The sequence below is a fragment of the Pseudorasbora parva genome, chromosome 5 (assembly GCF_024679245.1).
Source record: "Pseudorasbora parva isolate DD20220531a chromosome 5, ASM2467924v1, whole genome shotgun sequence".
NCBI classification, from domain to species: Eukaryota; Metazoa; Chordata; class Actinopteri; order Cypriniformes; family Gobionidae; genus Pseudorasbora; species Pseudorasbora parva.
The window spans coordinates 35,004,210-35,027,236 of NC_090176.1; the positions used below are offsets into that span (position 1 = coordinate 35,004,210).

At 45.6% G+C, this 23,027-nt stretch overlaps 1 protein-coding gene across 2 annotated transcripts in view; it reads right to left on the bottom strand.

The window, feature by feature from the left end:
- nalcn (sodium leak channel, non-selective) overlaps nucleotides 1-23,027 on the bottom strand; it is a 119,020-nt gene that overhangs the window by 89,992 nt on the left and 6,001 nt on the right. For both annotated transcript variants that reach the window (XM_067443994.1, XM_067443995.1), the window contains exons 5-9: nucleotides 21,284-21,466; nucleotides 11,723-11,806; nucleotides 11,475-11,614; nucleotides 11,263-11,391; nucleotides 8,755-8,906 (exon numbers count right to left, since the gene is read on the bottom strand). In XM_067443994.1, coding sequence (XP_067300095.1) covers nucleotides 8,755-8,906; nucleotides 11,263-11,391; nucleotides 11,475-11,614; nucleotides 11,723-11,806; nucleotides 21,284-21,466 — 688 coding nt within the window. The remainder of the gene's footprint in view (nucleotides 1-8,754; nucleotides 8,907-11,262; nucleotides 11,392-11,474; nucleotides 11,615-11,722; nucleotides 11,807-21,283; nucleotides 21,467-23,027) is intronic.

Below are 23,027 nucleotides of genomic sequence, written 5' to 3' on the forward strand. Positions count from 1 at the left end.
CCTCCAGGAACTATGAATAGTCTGTTGTTATTTACAGTATTAATTATGTTTTTTAGCCACCCTCCCACTGTTCCAAACCATTTTTACACAAAAGGAGAAGTTTAGCAGAGCCTTTTCTATATAATAAAAAAATAATATGGATGAATGCATTATGGCACAATCATGGCACAAAGCATTTTTTTCTTGGAATGTCAACGTGGACAGTGCTCTCCAGGAATTACCTCCTTTTTCTGAAGTACTGTATAGTAAATGTTTCTGATCAAATATTTATCCTTTGCTAATCAAACTTCAAAATAAAATGTGATGGTGTCATAAATAGTTGCTCTTTAAATGTGTAATCATTGAAATAAAGACAAAAATAAAATAGATACATTAGATGAACAACATAAACTTAATAAATCTTATACAAAAATTAGAAATGTTGCTTTGACAACTTATAATAAAAATAACAGAAGGACGAAAAGAAGAAAATTACTAAAACAAACTAATCCTGAGTCCCAATTCACATTCTATCCTAACCTAAATTTAAATTATAATTAATGTGTCCCAAAACATAGTAAATTGAAATGAGTATTACAAAGATACCCGGATGGTCTACTATTTCCAGTTAGAATACAAAGAGCAGATCCGTGCACAATCTAAAGGCTAATATTGCTCACACAACCCATTGCTCGGCTAAAAAAAAAAAAGTGTTAAAAAACCCCCAGAAATATTGGGATGATGTATTAATAATAAAAAATATGTATTTCATGTTATCCACATTATATAATCTGCAACAGCATTGTGAACTTTTATAAAGATAAGTTTGGTCATTCATTTTAAAATGCATCATTATGCAAATTGCAAACACATGAGGAGAGACTAGAAATAACACTGTTTCTTACACAGCTTTGAAATGACATCATAAACAGACTTATTTTATATCCATAATGTATGATGTGCTCTCTAGTTCCAAGCCCTCAATGATGTTATCTCTGCACTCACGGTGACCCATGATGCCGTCCTGTGATATGGCTGCCAAAGGCCAGCAGGAAGCATGCCACTCAGTTCTGCTTCCTGCCATTTCCCACCAAGTCTGAGGGTAGAATGGGCCAAGGACACTGGCAGGGCCCTGCAAAGGTTAGCTTCACCAACCATACACATATCCTTTACAGGGACCCATATTGATTAAATGCAATATTTCACTTGGCTTTTTCACAAAACGGTGTTAAATCAATATGTAATTCACATTAGATAAAGTACATGCTTTAGTATAAACAGTAACAGAGTCTTTCCCTGGATGAATTAGAGGGAATTGCACTTGGCAAACCAGGACTTCCATTAAAAATCACTTAGGGATAAATCATTGTGTCCAGAGAGGCCTAGCAAACGAAAACCTATTCCCATTTCTTACTGGATGGCCTAAGAAAGGATATCAAGACTCAATGAAAAATAAACAATATTCCAAAAGCCTTGACTGTCTTCCTACAACTCTGTTATTACAGTTTTAAATTAAACTAACAAAATAAATTGAGATTTAATTGAAATAAAATAAATACATTAAAATAATTAATACAATCATTAACTTGATGTAAAAATGTGACCTAAAAAACTATGATAAAAAGTTTTGGAAAGAATAGTGGTAAAAATGTGTGAAAATGTTGGCAGTCCAAATGGATCTGCAAAAAAAGATATGAACACTGATATGGGACTTTTTCCAATCCTACTTTATGTTTCTGGCTCCCTGAATCTAGGAAGCCAAAATAAGCCAGTTGTTGTTGAGGCTGCAAACTGCACTATGAACACGGATGAATGGATGACAGATCACTGATGCAGGAGCGGTTCTGGTTGACTTATACATGTCTTATCTGTGTACTGAACTCTATAAAGAGGACGAAGAAGGGCCCTTTCACAAATCTCAATGTTCTGTAAGTCAACGGTTCAAAGCCACAACTGTTTTTCTAGGGAAAAGCCTCACTTCATGGCTATTTGGAGATTAGTGGCACTGCTCGATGCACCTTTCTAGTGGATTTATCTCATATGGAAGCGATAAAAATGTGGCACGCTGCTTCGTACAGATCAAGGTGCTTAAATAAACAGGTCTATTTCCGAAGCTGCCTTCATAATGCTTTGAAATATAAGCTTTGCAGAAAATATTACATTAATGAAATGCAGAGAGAGGGGGCATTTATCTGTTAATGTAACAGTTTGCAACTCAAACCGCTTCAGTCAACAATGCTACAATTAATCACACTTTGTCAAAAAAAACATAATTGCTCTTAATTACTGTAAATAATTACAAAGGTCAGAGATGGTATAATTTTCCACAGACAAATAAACTAGGCCAATCAGGCTTATATTTCCTCAAATTATGTTTTTAGCAACAGCAGGACAAATTGGCCAAGTGCAAACTGGACACATCGAAAAAATAAATTAATTGGATTATAAAGCAGATAGTTTCTTTATCTAAATTGGGTGAGCCATATTCAGACCTTTTTTACATTAATGCCACTTCCATGGTCAAAGGTTTATAAAATGAAGCACCTAGTCATGCAGACTGCTTTTAAAAACATTTGTGAAAGAATGGGTCACTCTCAGGAGCTCAGTGAATTCAAGCGCGAGACCGCGCACCCGTGCAATAAGTCCATTTGGGAAATTTCCTCACTACTAAATATTCCATTGTCAACTGTTAGTGGTATTATAACAAAGTGGAAGCAATTGGGAAAAGCAGCAACTCAGCCATAAAAAGTGGTAGGGCAAATAAAATCACAGAGCAGGGTAAGCGCATGCTGAGGTGCACAGTGCACAGAAGTAGGCAACTTTCAGCTGAGTCAAAAGCTACAGAACTCCAGACCTTATGAGTCCTTCAGATTAGCTCAAGAACAGTGCGTAGAGAGCTTCATGGAATGAGTTTCCTTGGCCGAGCAGCTGCATCCAAGCCTTACATCAAGTGCAGTGAAAAGCTTTGGATGTGCTGCCACTGGACTCTAGAGCAGTGGAGACGTATTCTCTGGAGTGACGACTGTCTGGCAATCCAATGGCTTTGGTGGTTGCCAGGAGAACGGTATTTGCCTGACTGCATTGTACCAAGTGTAAAGTTTCATGGAGGGAAGATTATGATGTGGTGTTGTTTTTCAGGGGTTAGGTTTGGCCCCTCAGTTCCAGTGAAAGGAACTCTTAATGCTTCAGCATACCAAAACATTTTGGACAGTTTCATGCACCCAACTTTGCAGGAACAGTTTGGGATGGCCCCTTCCTGTTCCAACATGACTGTGCACGAGTGCACAAAGCAAGGTCCATAAAGACATGGATGAGTGAGTTTGGTGTGGAGGAACTTGACTGGCATGCACAGAGTCCTGACCTCAAACTGATAGAACACCTTCAATTAGGATCAATTAGAGCGGAGACTGCGAGCCAGACCTTCTCGTCCAACATCAGTGCCTGACCTCACAAATGCGTTTTTAGAAGAATAGTGATAAACACATTACTAAACCTTGTGGACAAGCCTTTTTAGAACAGTCGAAGCTGTTATAGCTGCAAAGGATGGACCAAGTCCATATTAAACCCTATGGATTAAGAATGGGATGTCATTAAAGTTAATGTAAAAATTCATGTAAAGGAAGGCGTCCCAAAACTTTTGGCAATATAGTGTATTGTTGCACTTTGAGTTCCCTTTCAGTCGGTCACGTTCCACGTACATCGGACTTAGACCGACGAATTGGAATCACTTCTGGGAGCCCCTATCAGCTTCGAGATTTAGAAAATGGGCCAATGAACATTGGTGTGCGAGCTATGCATATCGCACCCCGCCCCGCTGCGCGGGTATAAAGCGGAAGCGATCACCACGCACTGTTGTAATTCACTTCAGAGCTGAACGGCGTTGATGAAGCATCTGACTGCCTGCTATCTAGCATGAGAGTGAGAGAGAAAGTGTGTGCCGGGGGGAAATTGCTCGTGTTGGCCAGACGGCACAAGACAGCGCGACCACGATCTCACTGCTGCTGAGAGAGCTGCTGTTTTCACAGCAAACTGAGCAAATTACACTTTACACTTTACACTTTACACACACACACACACACACACACACACACACACACACACACACACACACACACACACACACACACACACACACACAGTTGGTTCGGTGGGCGTGTTCCTTTTTCTGGTGAGAGCAGAAAACAGGCTGCACACAAAACCTTATTTCTGCTGCTGTCGATCCCTGGGTGCTTCAACACCTAAAAGAGCAAATTTTCCTCACAAAAATAGCTACACGGGTGATGTGCCGTCCTTTTCAGGATGTCTTTCCACCCGTGGTTTCTGGATGCGGTCGTTCCCTGTCGCCCGCTGACGGTCACAAGCACTGTATCACGTGCCTGGGCTTAGAGCACACTGAGGCAGCGTTTGTGGATAGTTTGTGTACTCACTGCAGAAACATGACTATCTCGGCGCTTGGGTCGAGACTCGCCTACCTCCAGGAAGGTGGAGTCCCCCTACCCATAGCATAGCTATTTTGCCCAGCAGAATAGACCTACTTTGATGGATGCCCGGGGTGACCTGAGGATCACGGTTAGGGCAAACCCATCGAGTGAGCCTCCGTGGGACCCTAATCCCTCACAAGCGCCGCAACCGGTGGTGCTTCCGGGGGACCGGGGTCTTTTGGGGCACCCACGGACGAACAGATGTCGATCGCTGCATCGGAGGGGGAGTTTCAGTCGTCTGGGAATGAAGATTCGGCTGTACTGCCTCCCTCTGGGAGAGTGGCAATGGTCGAGTCGGACCCGGATGTGGTGTGACAAGCAGCGGGGCGAGGGACCGCGAGAGCGGGCCGGTGATGAGTGTTGATGAGTGCCAGCTGCATGGCACACCGGTCTCGTCTCGCGGCCATGTGACGGGAGCATAAAAGGAGGAGCAAGGGCTGCGGAAGACGAAAGAGGAGCAGGCCTGGATTTATGTTATGGTTTGCTATGTGTTTGTGGGCAGTCTTCCGTGAGCGGGCTGCCCGTGGTTTACTTCGTTTTGTTTATTTATTTGAAATTAAAGTTGTTGAACGTTCGCCGGTTCCCGCCTCCTTCCTTCCCATCTACAAACCTTATTACATTGGTGCCAAACCCGGGAGGAAGGAGGGACGCGCTGTCGGAGAGCCCTCGCTGCTGAGGGGGATCGCGGTGCTGAGGAGTTCGGGCAGCGCGGATGAGGAAAGACCGCGAGTGGCTGCCCGAGGCGGTGGTGCGAGAGCGGGTGAAGACCGGCGGGACGGAGAGCTCGCTGCCGTGCCTCTGGGTCGAGGTGGGGTGGCGGCCGTTCTGGAGGGAGCGGAGGAGTTGCCGGCGTTCGCCATGGGCCGGAGCCTGCTGCCGTCCGCCGGAACGGGGAGGAGCAGGGAACGCGGAGATCGCTACCGGCTGCCCTCAATCGGAGGAGCCACTGCGGGCCGCCATGGGGGCGGAGGAGGATCGGGCCGTCCACCGGGCGTCCAGGACCATCGCATAGCACCGCGAGGAAGAGCCTCTCGGCTGGTGAGGACCAAGCGGCAATGTGTCGGGGAACCGGACCAGATTTTTTTTTTCTTTCTTTCTTTTTTCCCTCTCTCCCCTCTCTCGTTCGCTGGCTCCTCGTGCTCCCGTCTACATTTCTCTCGCCTCTCTGTCCTTACCCCCAGGTGCCACCGTGATCACGATCGAAAGTAGAGCGCAGTCTCGGGAGTGGTATGTGGTGTGACAAGCAGCGGGGCGAGGGACCACGAGAGCGGGCCGGTGATGAGTGTTGATGAGTGCCAGCTGCATGGCACACCGGTCTCGTCTCGCGGCCATGTGACGGGAGCATAAAAGGAGGAGCAAGGGCTGTGGAAGACGAGAGAGGAGCAGGCCTGGATTTATGTTATGGTTTGCTATGTGTTTGTGGGCAGTCGTCCGTGAGGGGCTGCCCGCGGTTTACTTTCGTTTTGTTTATTTATTTGAAATTAAAGTTGTTGAACGTTCGCTGGTTCCCGCATCCTTCCTTCCCATCTACAAACCTTATTACACCGGAGTTGACGGCTATGTTTTCCTAGGCCGCCGAAAAGGTCGGGCTTGAGTGGTTTTCAGCGTCCCGCCCCGGTGCCTTTCTTCCAGGAGGTGCATGAGGAGCTTGAATATCTATTTTAAAGTCAGTCCAAAATGAAATAGAAAAAGGGCAATACAAAAATAAATGTTTAATATATTCAAGTGATGTGTTAAAAAAGTGCATTTATCACAAACAGTATGAATGTTTTTTTTAATGATTGATCCTAAAAAAGTCGCAGTGGCGATGACGTCACATAACCCGCACCATACAGAACGTTTCGAAGGTAACATACTTTTGAATGTATTCTTAATATCATTATTGCTTTTTTACAGTGAAAGAAATGTATTTTGTCTTGTGTAATTATAGTGATTCAGTTTATGGCTCGCTTTTATGCGGATCAGGAAGCTTTTCGCGTCCTAGTCATAGACTGTAAAAAGACCTCACGGCACGCCCCATACCTCTCGGCACGCCCCATTCCTTTCCGACCTCATGGCACGTCCATTGCTCCAGTCTGCAGTTACCCCTACTTGAAGAAATGCGGCAGGTTACGGCCGATCTTGGATCTGTGGTTCTTGAACCGGTCCCTTCTCAGGCTACCGTTCAGAATGTTAACGCAGGAACGCATCCTCAGATGCATCCATCCCCAAGATTGGTCTGCAGCGATCGATCACGTACTTTCATGTCTCGATTCTCCCGTGACACAGACCGTTTCTACGCTCTGTGTGCGACGAACAAGCATATTAGTATGAGGTCCCACCCTTCAGGCTTTTGGTAATCGAGCACCTCAGCCAGTTGGGGCTTCAGGTCAACTGGGAGAAGAGCAAACCCAGTCTGACTCAGAGGTTTCCTTTTTCCGGTATGGAGCTGGATTCGGTCGCCCTGACAGTGCACCTCACCGAGCCTTTTTCAGTCAGTGGAGTTAAAAATTCTGTCCCTAAAGACAGTACTCCTGACTGCATTGGCCTCTATCAAGAGGGTAGGACGAATCATGCCCGGATACGTGCCCAAGGTTCCCACCACTCCCTTACGGGACCAGGTGGGGAACCTGCAAGCGCTGCCTTCGGAGGAGGCAGACCCAGCCCTGGCTTTTCTCTGTCCTGTCCGAGCACTTCGGACATATGTGGACAGAACGCAAAGCTTTAGGACCTCAGAGCAGCTCTTCGTCTGTTACGGAGGACAGCAGAAGGGAAATGCTGTCTCCAAGCAGAGGATGGCCCACTGGATAGTGGCCATTGTCTTGGTTTATGAGTCCCAAGACGTGCCCTACCCGCTCGGGATTAGAGCCCACTCCACTGGGGTGTAGCCTCTTCCAGGGCGCTGGCTCGTGGCGCTATCGTGGCGGCATTCGATATTTGTAGAGCTGCGGGCTGGGCGACACCCAACACGCTCGCTAGATTTTATAGCCTACGTGTAAAACCGGTATCTTCCCGTGTACTCACTTCTCATAGTCGGTAGCACCAAAGTGCCCGTTCTAGTGTCGGCTTGCTGCGCCACTCCCTTCCTCATGGAACGGATACGTGCGCTTATATGCTCCAGTCGAGTTCCCCAGTATGGCGAACCCTGTCGAGTCCTCCGCAACCCCGTGGCAGTCAGACGTGGCGGAGCATCTGACACCAGGTCTAACACTCGTATGCATTGTGGAACTTGTGTTAGGCTGGGTTTCATATGTAGTGACCCCCACGGCGGTCCCATATGTGTATTTTCCACGGTACGGCTCCCTGCGGCGAGCCTGTGTCGTTCCCTTGGCAGAGCCCGCTCTGCCATCTCAGTGCAGTGATGGTCCCCCGCCCATCACGGCCGGGGCCACCCCTGGGACTCCCGTATGTAGCACTGCCCACGGCCAGTCCATAAGTGTAATTTCCACACGTTATCTCCTTCGGGGGAATGTGGCTTTCACAGCGGCCTCCAGGGGCACGCTTTCCCAGCGTTATCCAATAGTCCACTGTTTGGGTCTTGTGGGATAGCGGTAGGGCTCTCCCTGCAGGAAATTCCCTGCCCGCTGACTGAGGCGGGGTCCGAGGGACTCCGGCAGGGCGCTTGAAGATGTAGTAACTGTGGCGTTTTCCATAGGGATCCCAATTCGTCGGTCTAAGTCCGACGTATGTCAAACGTGACCGACTCAAAGGGAACGTCTCGGTTACGCATGTAACCCTCGTTCCCTGAAGGAGGGAATGGAGACGTACGTCCCGTCGCCACAGTTGCTGTACCATCACTGCAGTCCGAGCCACGGTTCAGCTCCTTAGTGAAAAACAACAGTGCGTGGTGATCGCTTCCGCTTTATACCTGCGCAGCGGGGCGGGGTGCGATATGCAAAGCACGCACGGCAATGTTCACTGGCCCGTTTTCTAAATCTCAAAGCAGATAGGGGCTCCCAGAAGTGATCCCAATTCGTCGGTCTAAGTTCGACATACGTCTCCATTCCCTCCTTCAGGGAACGACGGTTACATACGTAACCGAGACGATTCTTCGGAATGAAAAGTGCGTTATAAATTAAATATATTATTATTATTATTATTATAATATGCACAACTAATATCAACTGATATCAGTTATTACTACAGTATTGCTAATATGTTAATTGGGTCACAGCTTTTACATTTGAATGAAGCTGTAATTTTGCACGGGCAAGGACCACTCATATATTTTCAGAAAACAGAGTGGATGGAAAAATTACACAGAGAAGAAACAAAATGACAAACATTTTATCATGTAAATGCCACAATGACTCACCAAGCTCATTGAAGCCACTATATCCAAGTTCCTGTCTGCTAAGTCCCAAGTCTTCCAGATCCATACACTTAAACCCTGCCGGACACTGATAACCCTCCCCATTTGGAGAGCAGTGGGTATCAGGGATCGCAAGGCTGTTCCATGTCACATTACTGGAAAAAGACCAGAGAGAGATTTCAAAGAATCATCATCAAATGTTATATCTGATCAAATTAACCATTATAATGTAACAAGCCATCTGGTGTTTTCTCACAGACTAGCAGTGTTATCCTGTTGCTCTTTGGCAACACACACAGTCAGCATTTGGGACTGACAACCGTATTTACTAACAGGTGTGACTCTAATTGTCCTATACATGAGAAAGCAGTTTTACAGGAGAATACATACATGCATACATGCATCTTCTTCATACATGCATATGTCCTCATATAGACTGAAAGATCTTTAGCACAATGGTAACACAGTGTTACTGAAATGGTTCTAAATAATAATTGAATATTAAACCCTATTAAGTCTCCCCCTCATTTTGCGCAATAACATATAAAATAAGAATAGTTTTACTATGCACATTACAGTAAGTCCTATGAAAAGCATGCTAGGAATCGAGTTTCAGTAATGTCAACAGCAAAAATAATTGAGCACTTGATTGGTTCACATTCGACCTACATAATTTAATGTATTAGATTGAACATTTAAAGAATTACATTAATCAAAAGCAACATAAGGAAAACACAATTTTGTTGTGTAAATCAGACAACACGTGTTTCAAGTATTTCTTCTTTACACACACACACCTGCCACTTTCATTCTGTCAGATTTTCAGATTTAGATGTTGCTTAGCTTATAGACTGTGTTTAAACAGAATGGGATTTAGCAATCCTGAAAGATGATAAAAGATATATCTATTATAACACACATACACATGCACAGCTTTAGTTTGGTCCACAGGTGTTACTTCAGGAGGCACTTGATGTCTCTAATTAATGCTTTTAAATTGGCTCGCCAGACATACTTTCAAATTGTTTATTGAAGACTTCGAAATGAGTAGGGATCATTGATTGCAGTATCACAAAGGGCAATCGGAGGCACAGCAGTGATTCAAAATAGATTTAATTATACAGTGATAAATAATCAGCCAACGAGATCAACCCTGAAGAAACTGGTAACAAAGATGATAACATCATAAAATTATCCATTTTATTTCAAAATGGACATGCCTTTTAAATGATTACTTAACCACTTAGATGAAAAAATTGTGGTGTTATCACTAAGTATTGTACACTTAAATTGATATAAAATGCTTAGAAATAGAGATTGGAAAAGAGATTGTATCATACTGATAATCAGTCAACATGCTGCCTGTAATTGAGAGAAATGTGTGGGTTATTTTCTGAACAAGGTGACAGTTTATGATTGGCAAGGTCACAAGGCCTGTGCTCATCCATATTTTAAGCACCTAAAAAATAAAACGTTGTGACATCAAATCTAAAAATGTATCCCCAACAGACACAAGTCTGGCAAACTCCTAAGCAGCACATTTATCCCATTGAATCCCTGTGTAATTCAGATAGCGACATTGTGCCAAGGACAAGTATTGTAGTTCTGCACGATAATCAACACTGAGTTTTTCCCAAATACACTTCCACTTGCATGATGCATGAAAATCCTGCCCGTCTACATATATTATATGGCAAAGGCAAACAATATTTTTTTAACCTGTGCCTAACACCTTTTGAATAATAATACTTTGAATGTCAGTCAGTGAGATAGCTCACAATATAAGAGCTCTTTTCTCTCATGCACATATAGACAGATTGAGGCCAGGCTGCTGAAAAGAGGCGAGCATGTGCATGATGCCCAGGCAACACAGGAAACGTTAATTATTGTGATTAGTGCTCGGCACACTCCTCTGTTGCTGATGGTTTAGGTTCTTTGTTTTAGAGCCGGCTCTGACACGCCACTCATCTGCAAGGGAATATTAAATAAGCCTGGGTTTTAACCACCTCCACAGCTCCATACACACACTGCATTAAGACCGCGCTCAACCCTGCTTTCGTCATGCCCTCAAGATGGAATGTGTGCGAGTGTTCCAGCAAGATGTACTGTTCATTTTTTAGACATGAATTGCGCCTCCATGAGATATGAATGAGAAATTCTGAAAAACAAATCATATAATGTGGCTGTTCTTACTGGAGTGTTTCTGAGGCCGTGACATCACATGATGATCTGTTATTAATACAGTTTACAGCTGCTGATGGGATTTATTTTCCAAAGAACAGATGTGTGTGGGAGGTGTACAGCAACAGACACATACTTCTTATCTCACACTGATGCCAGGAAAAACTGCAGCATAATGTTAAATCCCCTGATTCATCCCAGGGACAGTGTGAGTGTGATAAAACTCACCACACAAAGAGAACTTCTTGATTTCTTGGGCTATTAGGTTAAATTATTTTATTGGATTTAAAGAGAATAGTTGAAGGAATAATGATGATAAAACTTGCTTACCCTTTCTCTGTATCATTGGTGACACAGTGATGATTGAAGGTGCCAAACATCTGAACTCCCAGAATTCCATACAGGAGCAGGAAGAAAAGTAAAAATATGGACACACTCCAGATCTGCTCTCCCGACCGCCTGAAAGGAAGTGAATTTTAAGCAGTTGATATGGAAATAAGACAACATTTCTCACATTCTTGTGGGGCTTGCGGGGATCTTACTTTAGAATGTTGGTTATCCGGGTACGCGGCAGTTCAAATCGGAAGTAGATTCTGAAGGCTCGGATCATAATGAGAGCCCTTGGTATGCGTAACATTCCCCAGGGTGACATTTGGTCCACAAGCTCTGCTATTTCAAACACCTTGAGACCATTCAGATGAAGAAGTGGATGAGAGGAGTTACCAATGAAGATCACTCCTTTTTAATTTGAAAGAAACAATTCAATTAGGAAATTACACAATTTCCATACCTGAAGCACAAGAGAGACCCAGAGGAAGACCACCATGAAGCCATCAAACATGCACCAGCGGTCTTTAACATAGGAGTTCTCTCCCTGGAAACAGAGGCAGGTGATAAGACACAGGCTGTAAATGAAAGTCCACAGGTGAGTGGCAGCTGGTCTACTGGTCTAATGAAAGATTGTGGCAGCTGTTAACAACAGAGCCAGCCAAAATGAGCAATGTGAGCACTTTAGAGTATTTATCCTGCCAGACATTGCCTAACAAGTGTGCATCCTTAGTATTTAAAAAAAATGTAAACATGACAAAAAAAATATAGGTAATGAGAACAATCAAACCATTTCTCTAGTGGTAAAGTATATATTTAGGTGGAAGCATAACATGCCCATGAAAAAAAAACTATAAAAAAGATAACTTGTAATGTGAAATGTTTCTTGAGAAGTAAGTCATCACATTAGAATGATTTCTGAAGAATCATGTGACACTGAAGAATGGGGTAATGATGCTGAAAATTCAGCTTTGTCATCCCAGTAATAAATCTAATTTTAAAATATATTAAAATAGAAAAGAGATATTTTAAATTGAAATAATATTTCACAGTATTACTGTTTTACTGTATATTTGATTAAAGAAATTAAGCAGGAGTGAGATATATTTGTAAAGTACATTCCATATAGTTTTTTAATAAATAAGGACAGAAAGGGTTTGGTTTAAATAAGAGTGCAGCATGTCACACAGCATGTGACACCACATGGTTTGTCATGTCAACTACCAATTCACACATGCAGCTGGTGCACAGGAAATGACATCAGAGGTGTGACATGCTCAGGTTTGTTTGCTTGGGTGCTGATTGTCTTCACGCTCCAGTGGCTTTTCTTTGATAGAGACAGATACTTCAGTGGATGAAGCACTTGTTCTCCCAAGACATCTGCCCAGAAATCCTCAGGGATTTCAGAGCCTCTGATCTGCACTAGTGCTCAGATCTCACACTGTTAACAGTAGGCCACAAACATGATTTATTAAATAGGTAGCTTTAAAAATTGTGTGAAGGTCTGACTGACTTTATTATTGGCAAGGGAGAGAGGCTGAAGTTGAAATAGTTAATGCTTAAAGGGCTAGTTAACCCCAAATAATTGAATTCTGTCATTATTTTTCTCACCCTCATGTGGTTTCAAACCCCTAAGACTTGCAGCCTTAATTTTATGAAGCAATAAGAATATTTTTTGTAAGCAAAAGAACAAACAAAAATAATGACTTTATTCAACAATTTCCTCTCATCTCTGTTAGTCTCCTACGCAGTTTACATTGGCCAGGTTCTGCATCACACACATACGTCACGGTGCTCAGCATCAGTCATTGGTAAGCCGGCATTCTGGTGTAGTACTGACGTAACTCGAAAGCGCTGCTGTATTTACTACGTCAACAGCATAGGAGAATGACACAGACATGAAGAAATTGTTGAATAATGTTGTTGTTGTTGTTTTTTTGCACACAAAAGGTATTCTCTACATATCATAAAATCAGAGGTGGACAGTAACAAAGTAAATTTATTTTATTTATTTATTTGACATACTCAAACATCATACTTTTTACTCCACTACATTTCTATCAACATCCTCAAAGTCGAAAGTCATTTTGCCAATTGTGTGTTGTAGGTGTGTTAGTGCGTTGGTGCGTTAAGAGTTTAGGAAATTTGTTCAAAGTATTGAAAAAAAATTAATATCAATTGTAAAAAACTGTAAGATAACGTAAACAGCTGGGAGAATATCAGATGTGTATCAGTGTATTGGATCCATGCATCCGGCCTTAAAGTGACAGCAGCTTTGTTAAAAAGCTTTGTAACTTTTATACAAGTATTTAAAGTAGTTTAAGTTGGTAGTATCTTAGCATGTTGGATGGAACATCATTGACTGGCTTAGACTATGATGGCATAGTGTGCATTTATACAACAATAATAAAATAATGTGTTGACATAAAAAAGGAATATCACTTTGGATACTTAATTACTTTTTTTAAAAAAATTCTTCTGTACTTTTACCTAAGTAAAAATCTGTTCCCTTTCAGTCGGTCACGTTCGACGTACGTCAGAACTGAACCGACGAATTGGGATCTGCCCTCAGAGACCTATCCACTTCGAGTGTATAAAAACGAGCCAATCGGAGATTGGCATGTGATCCACACATTCCACGCTCCGCCCCGCAGCGCGGGTATAAATAGGAAGTGGAATGGTAGATCAAATGCTTTCAACTTCGGAGCCGAACAGTTCATTGCTGTTTCCACGAAGAGTGTTTAAGACTGAGTCTTGGAGAAAGGAAGGAACTGCCAGTGCGGGTGTTATAGCGCTTCTCAGCGAGAGACCGACCATCGTTGCAATCGTTTGCATTCACTAAAGAGCTTCCATTGTTGGTTCGCTGGGCGTTTTCCCCTTTGAGTGTCACACGCAGGCTTGCACTGTGGACTGCGTGCTGACCGCGGTCATCTCCCTGAGTGCTTCAGCACATCTAAAAGAGCAGTTTTTCCATTCTAAAAGAGCAACACGGTTTGACCCTGCGTCTTTTTCAAGATGTCATTCAAACCGTGCATTCCTGGAATGCAACTGTTTCCTGTCCTCATTGACGGCCACGATCGCATGTGAAATTGCGATCGTGGGTGATTCATGTTCTCGCAGAAGAACATGGTCACGTCGGCGCGTTGCTCGTCTCACCCTTTCTCATAAAAGGCTTGAGTGTTCAGCGCGCCGTGTGCCGTCGAGCGGCCGGCTGACAGCGGTGGTTGTCACAGCAACCGACGCGCGTCAGTCGGTGCTCTAGATGCGCGGCCAAGACTATGAAACCTCAGATGGGGTCGAGTCCCTTCGCCTATCCCCCGATCTAGTTCATATTCTGGTGTTACTGGAAAAAGGACTACTTTGGCTGATAAGCGCTGGTGGCCTGAGGATTACAGTGGGAATTCCCCGCCGGGTAAACCCCTTCGGGCCCCCACTCCTCTATCGCATCAAAAGCATGCTGAGACTCTGTTCGTGGGTGGTACGGATTCTCTCATGAGAATATGACCACGTCAGGGCATTGTTCGCCTTGCCTTCTTCATTGAGGCTTGAGCGTTCAGTGCGCTGTGTGCCGTTCTGACGGCCACGTTCACTGTCTCACATGCCTGCTTGTAGTAAGAGATGGAATCGCTGGTCCTGGAAGAGAAAAGGGCTTAGCGTTTCATTTTTTGCTCTGGCAGAGGACAGATGTCAATTGCTGCATCGGAGAGAGGGAAATATGGAGGGTCAAAAGGGCCAAAAATGAGACAAAAAAAAAAAAAAAGTATCATTGTTTTCCCTCTCTCACTGCCCTCTGCCCTGCACGCATGAGGGTAGTCCCAGCCCAGGGGTTGTGCAGGAACTGCGTGCGGTGTTGGACCTCGCCCTAGGGGCGATGAAAATCACTGCACGCTCCCTGGGTCAGGCGATGTCCACACTAGTGGTCCAGGAACAGGGGGCTAACCCGGCAGATATGCGTAAGGAAGGCCTCTCTGTCGGGCTGGCCTCCTCGGCGACGCCATCGAGAACTTTGCCCAGCAGTTCTTGGTGGCCCAGAAGCAGACAGAGGCGTTGCATCAGGGTGCCGACGACGAGCTGCTCGGTCGTCGGTCGCGGCGCCTCTGCCGGCTTGTCGCCGAGAGCATCCCCTCCTGCGTCCGCCTCCACCCTGCTAGAGCCGAGCAGCAGCCTCCACTGGAGGAGCAGGGTGCCGGGCGCGAGGGAGGCGCCCAACCCGTCCAGGGCCCCGCTAACCGGCAGGCAAGCGCAAGGGGACGCGGCCCTGAGACGGACAGGCTGGGGAGAATAGGAGCTGCTCGGGGGGAGGTGATATTCGTATCCCTCCCCCACCCCCCCGGAGGAGGACCGGGGGGCCCTGACTGGTTAACGTTCTGCCACTGGCTCTCCGGAGTCCAGCGGTACCCACATATTCAGAGCAGTTTCCTCTCTCTGAGCCAGAGCTCTCCGTTGCGCTGCCCCACCCCGGGCATGTCTGTGGTGTCGTTGGTCCCGCTGGTACGATCCCTGGGAGCGTGGCTACAGCTCCCTCGACCGTCCCGTTGGCTTATCCGTACCATCAGACTCGGCTACGCGATCCAGTTCGCGCGCCGGCCACCCAAGTACAAGGGCATCCTCTTCGCCTCAGTGCGAAGCAGCGATGCTCAAGTCTTGCGGTCAGAGATCGAGGTCCTACTGGCGAAGGACGCGTTCGAGCCGGTTCCTCCAGCCGAGATGAAGTCAGGGTTCTACAGTCCCTACTTCATCGTGCCCAAGAAAGGGGGTGGGCTCCGGCCAATCCTGGACCTGCGCTTCCTGAATCGGGCCCTGCACAAGCTCCCGTTCCGGATGTTAACGCAGAAACGCATTTTTCAATGCATCCGTCCCCAGGATTGGTTCGCAGCGTTCGACCTGAAGGACGCATACTTCCATGTCTCCATACTCCCTCGACACAGACCGTTCCTACGCTTGCGTTCGAGGGGAGGGCATACCAGTACAAAGTCCTGCCCTTCGGGCTGTCCCTGTCGCCTCGCGTCTTTACGAAGGTCGCGGAGGCAGCCATTGTTTCACTCCGAGAACGCGGCGTTCGCATTCTCAACTATCTCGACGACTCATTCTCGCCCAGTCTCGGGAGCAGTTGTGCGAACACGGGGACATGGTGCTCAGTCACCTCAGCCTGTTGGGCCTTCGGGTCAACCGAGAGAAGAGCAAGCTCTGTCCTACGCAGAGAATCTCTTACCTCGGTATGGAGCTGGATTCGGTCAACCAGACTGCGCGCCTCACGGAGGAGCGATTCAGGTCGGTGTTGAACTGCTTGAATATGTTCAAAGGCAGAACAGCGGTCCCACTGAAACTTTTTCAGAGGCTCCTGGGGCATATGGCATCCGTAGCCGCGGTCACGCTGCTCGGATTGCTTCATATGAGACCGCTCCAACACTGGCTTCATGGCCGAGTCCCGAGGTGGGCGTGGCAGAGCGGCCAGTACCGGGTCCCAGTGACTCCTTACTGCCGCCAAACCTTCAGCCCGTGGTCCAACGCTTCGTTTCTCCGGGCCGGGGTGCCCCTAGAACAAGTGTGCAGGCATGCTGTGCTGTTCACGGATGCCTCATCCACGGGTTGGGGGGGCCACGTACAACGGGCATGCAGTTGCGGGTCTGTGGACGGAACCGCAATTGCATTGGCATATCAATTGCCTCGAGTTGCTAGCAGTACACTTGGCACTGCGCCGCCTCAAGGGGCCGCTACGTGGCAAGCATGTACTGGTCCGTACGGACAGCACGGTGGCCGTTGCGTACATCAACCGTCAGGGTGGTCTACGCTCCCGTCGCCTGTTCCAACTCGCCCGCCACCTGCTCCTGTGGAGTCAGAAGCATCTGAGGTCGCTTCGGGCCATGCATGTCCCTGGTGCGCTGAACCAGACAGCCGACGAGCTCTCTCGGCAGCTAGCACCTCCGGGAGAATGGCGACTCCACCCCCAGGCGGTCCAGCTGATATGGGACCAGTTCGGAGCCGCACAGGTAGACCTGTTTGCCTCTCCGGACTCGACCCATTGCCAGTGGTACTATTCCCTGACCGGGGGTACCCTCGGCACAGATGCACTGGCGCACAGCTGGCCCCGGGACCTACGCAAGTATGCGTTTCCCCCAGTGAGCCTTCTTGCACAGACCCTGTGCAAAGTCAGGGAGGACGAGGAGCAGGTCTTGTTAGTTGCGCCGTATTGGCCCAACCGGACCTGGTTCCCAGAACTTACTCTCCTCGCGACAGCCCCTCCTTGGCCCATTCCCCTGAGGAAGGACCTTCTTTCTCAGGGACGGGGCACTCTATGGCACCCGCGTCCAGACCTCTGGAATCTTCATGTCTGGTCCCTGGACGGGACGCGCAGGTTCTAGATGGACTACCACAAGCAGTCGTAGATACCATCTCTTCAGCTAGAGCCCCCTCTACGAGGCGCCTCTATGTACTGAAGTGGAACCTGTTCGTTGAGTGGTGTTCTTCCCGTCAGGAAGACCCCCGAAGGTGTTCGATTGGTGTTGTGCTTTCCTTCCTGCAAGACGGGTTGGAGCGAAGGCTGTCTCCCTCCACCCTCAAAGTGTACGTCGCCGCAATAGCGGCGTATCACGACGCAGTCGAAGGTAAGTCCGTCGGAAAGCACGACCTAATCGTCAGGTTCCTCAGAGGTGCGAGGAGACTAAATCCTCCTCGTCCATCCTCGATACCCTCTTGGGACTTGGCTCTAGTGCTCAGAGCACTTCAGAGCCCTCCCTTCGAGCCGTTGGAGTCCATTGAGATTAAAATCCTGTCAATGAAGACAGTGCTCTTGACTGCTTTGGCCTCGATCAAGAGGGTAGGGGACCTGCACGCACTTTCGGTCAGCGAATCGTGCCTAGAGTTCGGGCCTGGTAACTCTCACGTTGTCCTGAGACCCAGGCCCGGATACGTGCCCAAGGTTCCTACCACTCCCTTCCGGGACCAGGTGGTGAACCTGCAAGCGCTGCCTTCGGAGGAGGCAGACCCAGCCCTGGCTTTGTTGTGTCCGGTCCGCGCTCTTCGCGCTTACATTGACCGGACCCAAAGCTTTCGGACCTCAGAGCAACTCTTCGTCTGTTACGGAGGCCAGCAGAAGGGAAAGGCTGTCTCCAAGCAGAGGTTAGCCCACTGGATAGTGGATGCTATAGTCTTGGCTTACCAGTCCCAAGACGTGCATTGCCCGTTCGGTGTAAGAGCACACTCCACTAGGAGTGTTGCTTCTTCCTGGGCGCTGGCTCAAGGCGCCTCGCTGACAGACATTTGTAGAGCTGCGGGCTGGGCGACACCTAAAACGTTTGCTAGGTTTTATAGCTTACGTGTAGAGCCGGTATCTTCCCGCATCCTCGCCCCTGGTGGCCAGGAGCGCTAAGTGCCCGTTCTAAGTGTCGGCTTGCAACGCCACTCCCGCCCTCTGGGCCGGATACGTGCGTTTATTGTCTCCAGTTGTGTTCCCCGGGAAACCGGCTAACCCTGTCGAGCTCCTCCGTCACCCCATGCGGTGTCAGACGTTGCGGACCGTCTGACGCTAGGCCTGCACCCGTATGCTTGTGGAACGTGGTTGTAGGCTGGGTTCCATATGTAGCGGTTCCCTCACGGCAACCCCATATGTGTATTCGTCCACGTTATCAGCTACCCTTCGGGCTAGCCCCGTGTCTTTCCCTCGACAGAGCCCGCTCTGTCGTCTCTGGGCCTGTTCTTTCCCCCCTACAATTAGGTTGGAACCACCCCAGAGACTGCCATATGTTGCACTACCCTGCCAGGTTAGTCCTTATGTGTATTCCGCCACCACTCCTTCCCTGAAGGACGTGGCCCCGCAGCGTACCTTCTCCCGAGAAGAACACGCTTCCCAGCGGTCTATGGTCACTCTAAGTGGGTCTTGCAGAACAGCAGTGACTGACCTCCCTGCTTGGAGCCCTGACTTCCGTACCATACTAGACGGTCCAGTGCGCTCAAGCAGGACGCTGGAAGGGCCAGCATCCTGGCGTTTTCCAAAGGGGTCCCAATTCGTCGGTTCAGTTCTGACGTACGTCGAACGTGACCGACTGAAAGGGAACGTCTCGGTTACGTATGTAACCCTCGTTCCCTGAAGGAGGGAACGGAGACGTACGTCCCGTCGCCAGGAGCTGTGCTTCAGCTAGGAGCCCAGTCACGGATTCGGCTCCTCAGTTGAAAAAAGCATTTGATCTACCATTCCACTTCCTATTTATACCCGCGCTGCGGGGCGGAGCGTGGAATGTGTGGATCACATGCCAATCTCCGATTGGCTCGTTTTTATACACTCGAAGTGGATAGGTCTCTGAGGGCAGATCCCAATTCGTCGGTTCAGTTTTGACGTACGTCTCCGTTCCCTCCTTCAGGGAACGAGGGTTACATACGTAACAGAGACGTTTTTACAACTTTCACTTGTAATGGAGTAATATTTGACCAGTAGTACTTTTAGTTTTACTCAAGTAATAGAGTTGTGTACTTTGTCCACCTCTGCATAAAAATTAAGGTTAAACCACTGGAGTTGCATGCACCATTTTAACATTTTTAACCAAAATATCTTCACTTGTGTTCCCAATATGAACGAAGGTCAAGATTTTGGAACAACATGAGGGTGAGTAATTAAAGGGGTACTTCAGCGCTGTGAAGATGAATCTGTATTTAAACTGGGTCATCAATGTAAGAGAAATGTGAAATATTTTTTTTTAATTTGGTGCCTTCTAGACTGAGAAAAGACATCATGGGGATGAAAGACTACAATTCCCAGAATGCTTCGCTGCCCTGTGAGGCCATTACCAAAGCCACCTACTTGATTACTGTGACTGAGTTGGAGAAGACACTACAATTAAAAACTGAACGTGTCTGTTCAATATAATGAGTGAGTCACCGCGCGAGTGTCACAGCACTGAGCACTAACTGCAGGAGTCAGATAAATGAGCTGATGAGCTCTCGTGATGAGAGCTGAGGTAATCGCGACTACACTCGCGGCATACATTCACAACGTGATTTCAGTCTGGCGCGTTTCAATTCATGCCTTTGCAAGCTTAACTTTCATAGAAATTAATATGAGAAGTTAAAAGACTTACATTGCTCACCATAGCTCCGTTTAAATGAGTGCCTGCAGCTGAGCTGAGCTCTGAGTGTAATCTCCCATGCGCAGGTTCAAAACATGCGGAAATGGCTCCCTCTGCTGGCTGTAGGCTTTAGCCTCTGGCCAAACATTCCTCCCATGATGCAAATAGCATCAATTTGCATCATAGGAGGAATTTTTCCAGAAACAAAATGCATAAATCTCTTGTCTTATGGGGATATGAGGGGGGAAAGCATAATCATTTGAATATACTTCAGGGTTTCTACTGATACAAAGCCATATGCTAATCGCTGAAGTAACCCTTTAAATGACAATTTTTGGGTGAACTAACCCTTTAATAAAACAAAAAGAGATGGCCTAATTAAGAACAGATTACATAAAATCAATGCTTAGATTACTGCATTAGTAACTGTTCATAATGCTATGTCTGACTCCAGAATATACTTAATGAACAAAAATATCCTTGCTGGTAGTGATAAAGAAAAATACAAGTCTGATTTTCACAGATCATAAGCACTCCAAAGATGGAAATACAGAACAAATATACTGGCCTAATTAACTGTGTTGAGGTCACTGTATAATAATGATGTGAGTTACTCTCCATCAATAAAATTAAAATGCATGTGTTAACTTAGCATATAATTGCCGCAAGGTTAATCACCCTGTCCTCGTACAATCTCAGGGATAAAAAACAAAACAAATTAATTACTCTATCTTCTACATAAGCCTTACTGCTTTTCATGCCAGAAAAAAGATAAAGAAAATCCTGCACACATCTTGAGGCTGGTTCAGAAGGCAAATTATTCACTATTCAATATTTTTCTATGGGGTTGTTATTCCTGATTCACCAATTAAACTGCCAACAATTTATTTATCCCATTTTATTCACTTTCAAAGGACTCTTCTATTTCTTCTATAAATCAAGACAATACTGATTGAGTGTGTTACCTTGATAATACCCCTGATATGCATTTTGGCAATCATCTCCGCAGTGTAGAGGAACATCAGCAGTGTGTCCAGGGTGAAGGTGACATACTGCAGGGGTGGGTAGTGCTCAAAGGTCTTAGGTGTATTCATACAGACCGAAATAACACTGATTATAGCACAGGCCCGCAGGAGAGAATGAACCCACTGAGGACAAACAACACAATCTGTTTTAGAATGTGGCACATACTCAGGGTTTCAGTTTTGCACCTTGTCCTGACTGATCGGCGGGCCCACACGGAATCTGCGCGCGCAGATTTTCGCAGATTGTAGGGTCGGGTATTTGAAAAGCATATGCAATCGTGTGTGGTATTGTATGCTGTGCTTATTGATGTGAAAACATTTTTAGTGAGAGAATGATATTTTAAATGTCTAAAATAAAATTGACTACAGAGGAGTTAAGGAAACGTCACTTGTCTCAAAAGTACTTATTTATAGCTATTAAAAATTCTTTATTTACTTCAGTAGGTATTAATTTATTTAGCTTTATTGTTGAATGATATAAAATTGTTTATTTAATGAATTGTCTACAATAAAATTGAAACATCACTATTTTCTTTGTCTTTAAGTGATTGTAGCCTACAATAAGAGAGATCATGCTTTGTTTAAAAAAGAAATCTATTTAAATTTGTATTGTAATCCTTAAATAAAAGTTAAGAAGTTCCCATATTTTTAGATCTTTTTAACACATTTTAAATCATTCCACATAATTCAGCGCAGAAATCACAAAAAAATTCCACAGATTCCGCGTGGCCCTGCGATCAGGTACTGTCAAAAATGTGTAGTGGGTTGTGTCTGTCCACTAAAACTAAACAAAAGGGAATAGGTTTAAAATTTACCTGAAAAGGAAAAAAATCCTTATTAAACATCCCAAAGTGACTTAAAAAGCTCCTTAAAAGAATACAATATGATTTGCACACTATACTCCAAGTTTTCATATCCCAAACAATTATTCACTGAAAAGATTTTTTTTCAAGCTGTAATTTCAGTAATTTCAAGCTGCTACTCACAAAAATCTGTTGTATGGTTTCATAAGATTTGGAATATAGCACACAAGATTGGCTAAATTTATGGTCTTTATTTGTCCTTTATGAAGCTTGAAAGTCCCTAGTCACTGTATACTTTTGTTATACAGTATGAAAAAGTGCATCATGAACATTACTCTGAATCTTCTTTTGTGTTCAGCTCTTTACAACTATCTTAGCTGTACAAAAAAGCATGTTATGACACTTGATATTGCAAACCGGTATTTGTTTTCATATAATTTTAATGTATTTTTCATTTTTCATAAACACTTTGTTTTGTGGTGCAAATACAGTCAAACTAAAAATTAATCAGACACCAAATATATTTTTTTTACTAGTGGGTGCAGGAGTCTATAGTTCATTTATGTAAGTGAGGATAGCAAAATAAAGTAAACTGGGACATATTATACCCAACAATTCTTCATTCAGTGGACTACCAGTAAAACCAAAATTATTCAGACACTTTGACCTTTGACCACTTTGACCACCTTTGACCTTTGACAATTTTTTCCTCAGCCCGCATTAGCAATTAAAAATTAAGCATTGATTGGTAATTGGTTGACCTAAATTGGCATTATCTAATTGTGTACTTCAATTTGACAGCTGATTGGTCTTTCTTTCAAAGTTATCTGACATTATTAAGATGAATTTGTTCTGACACAGTTTAACTCTGAGTTCTTGTC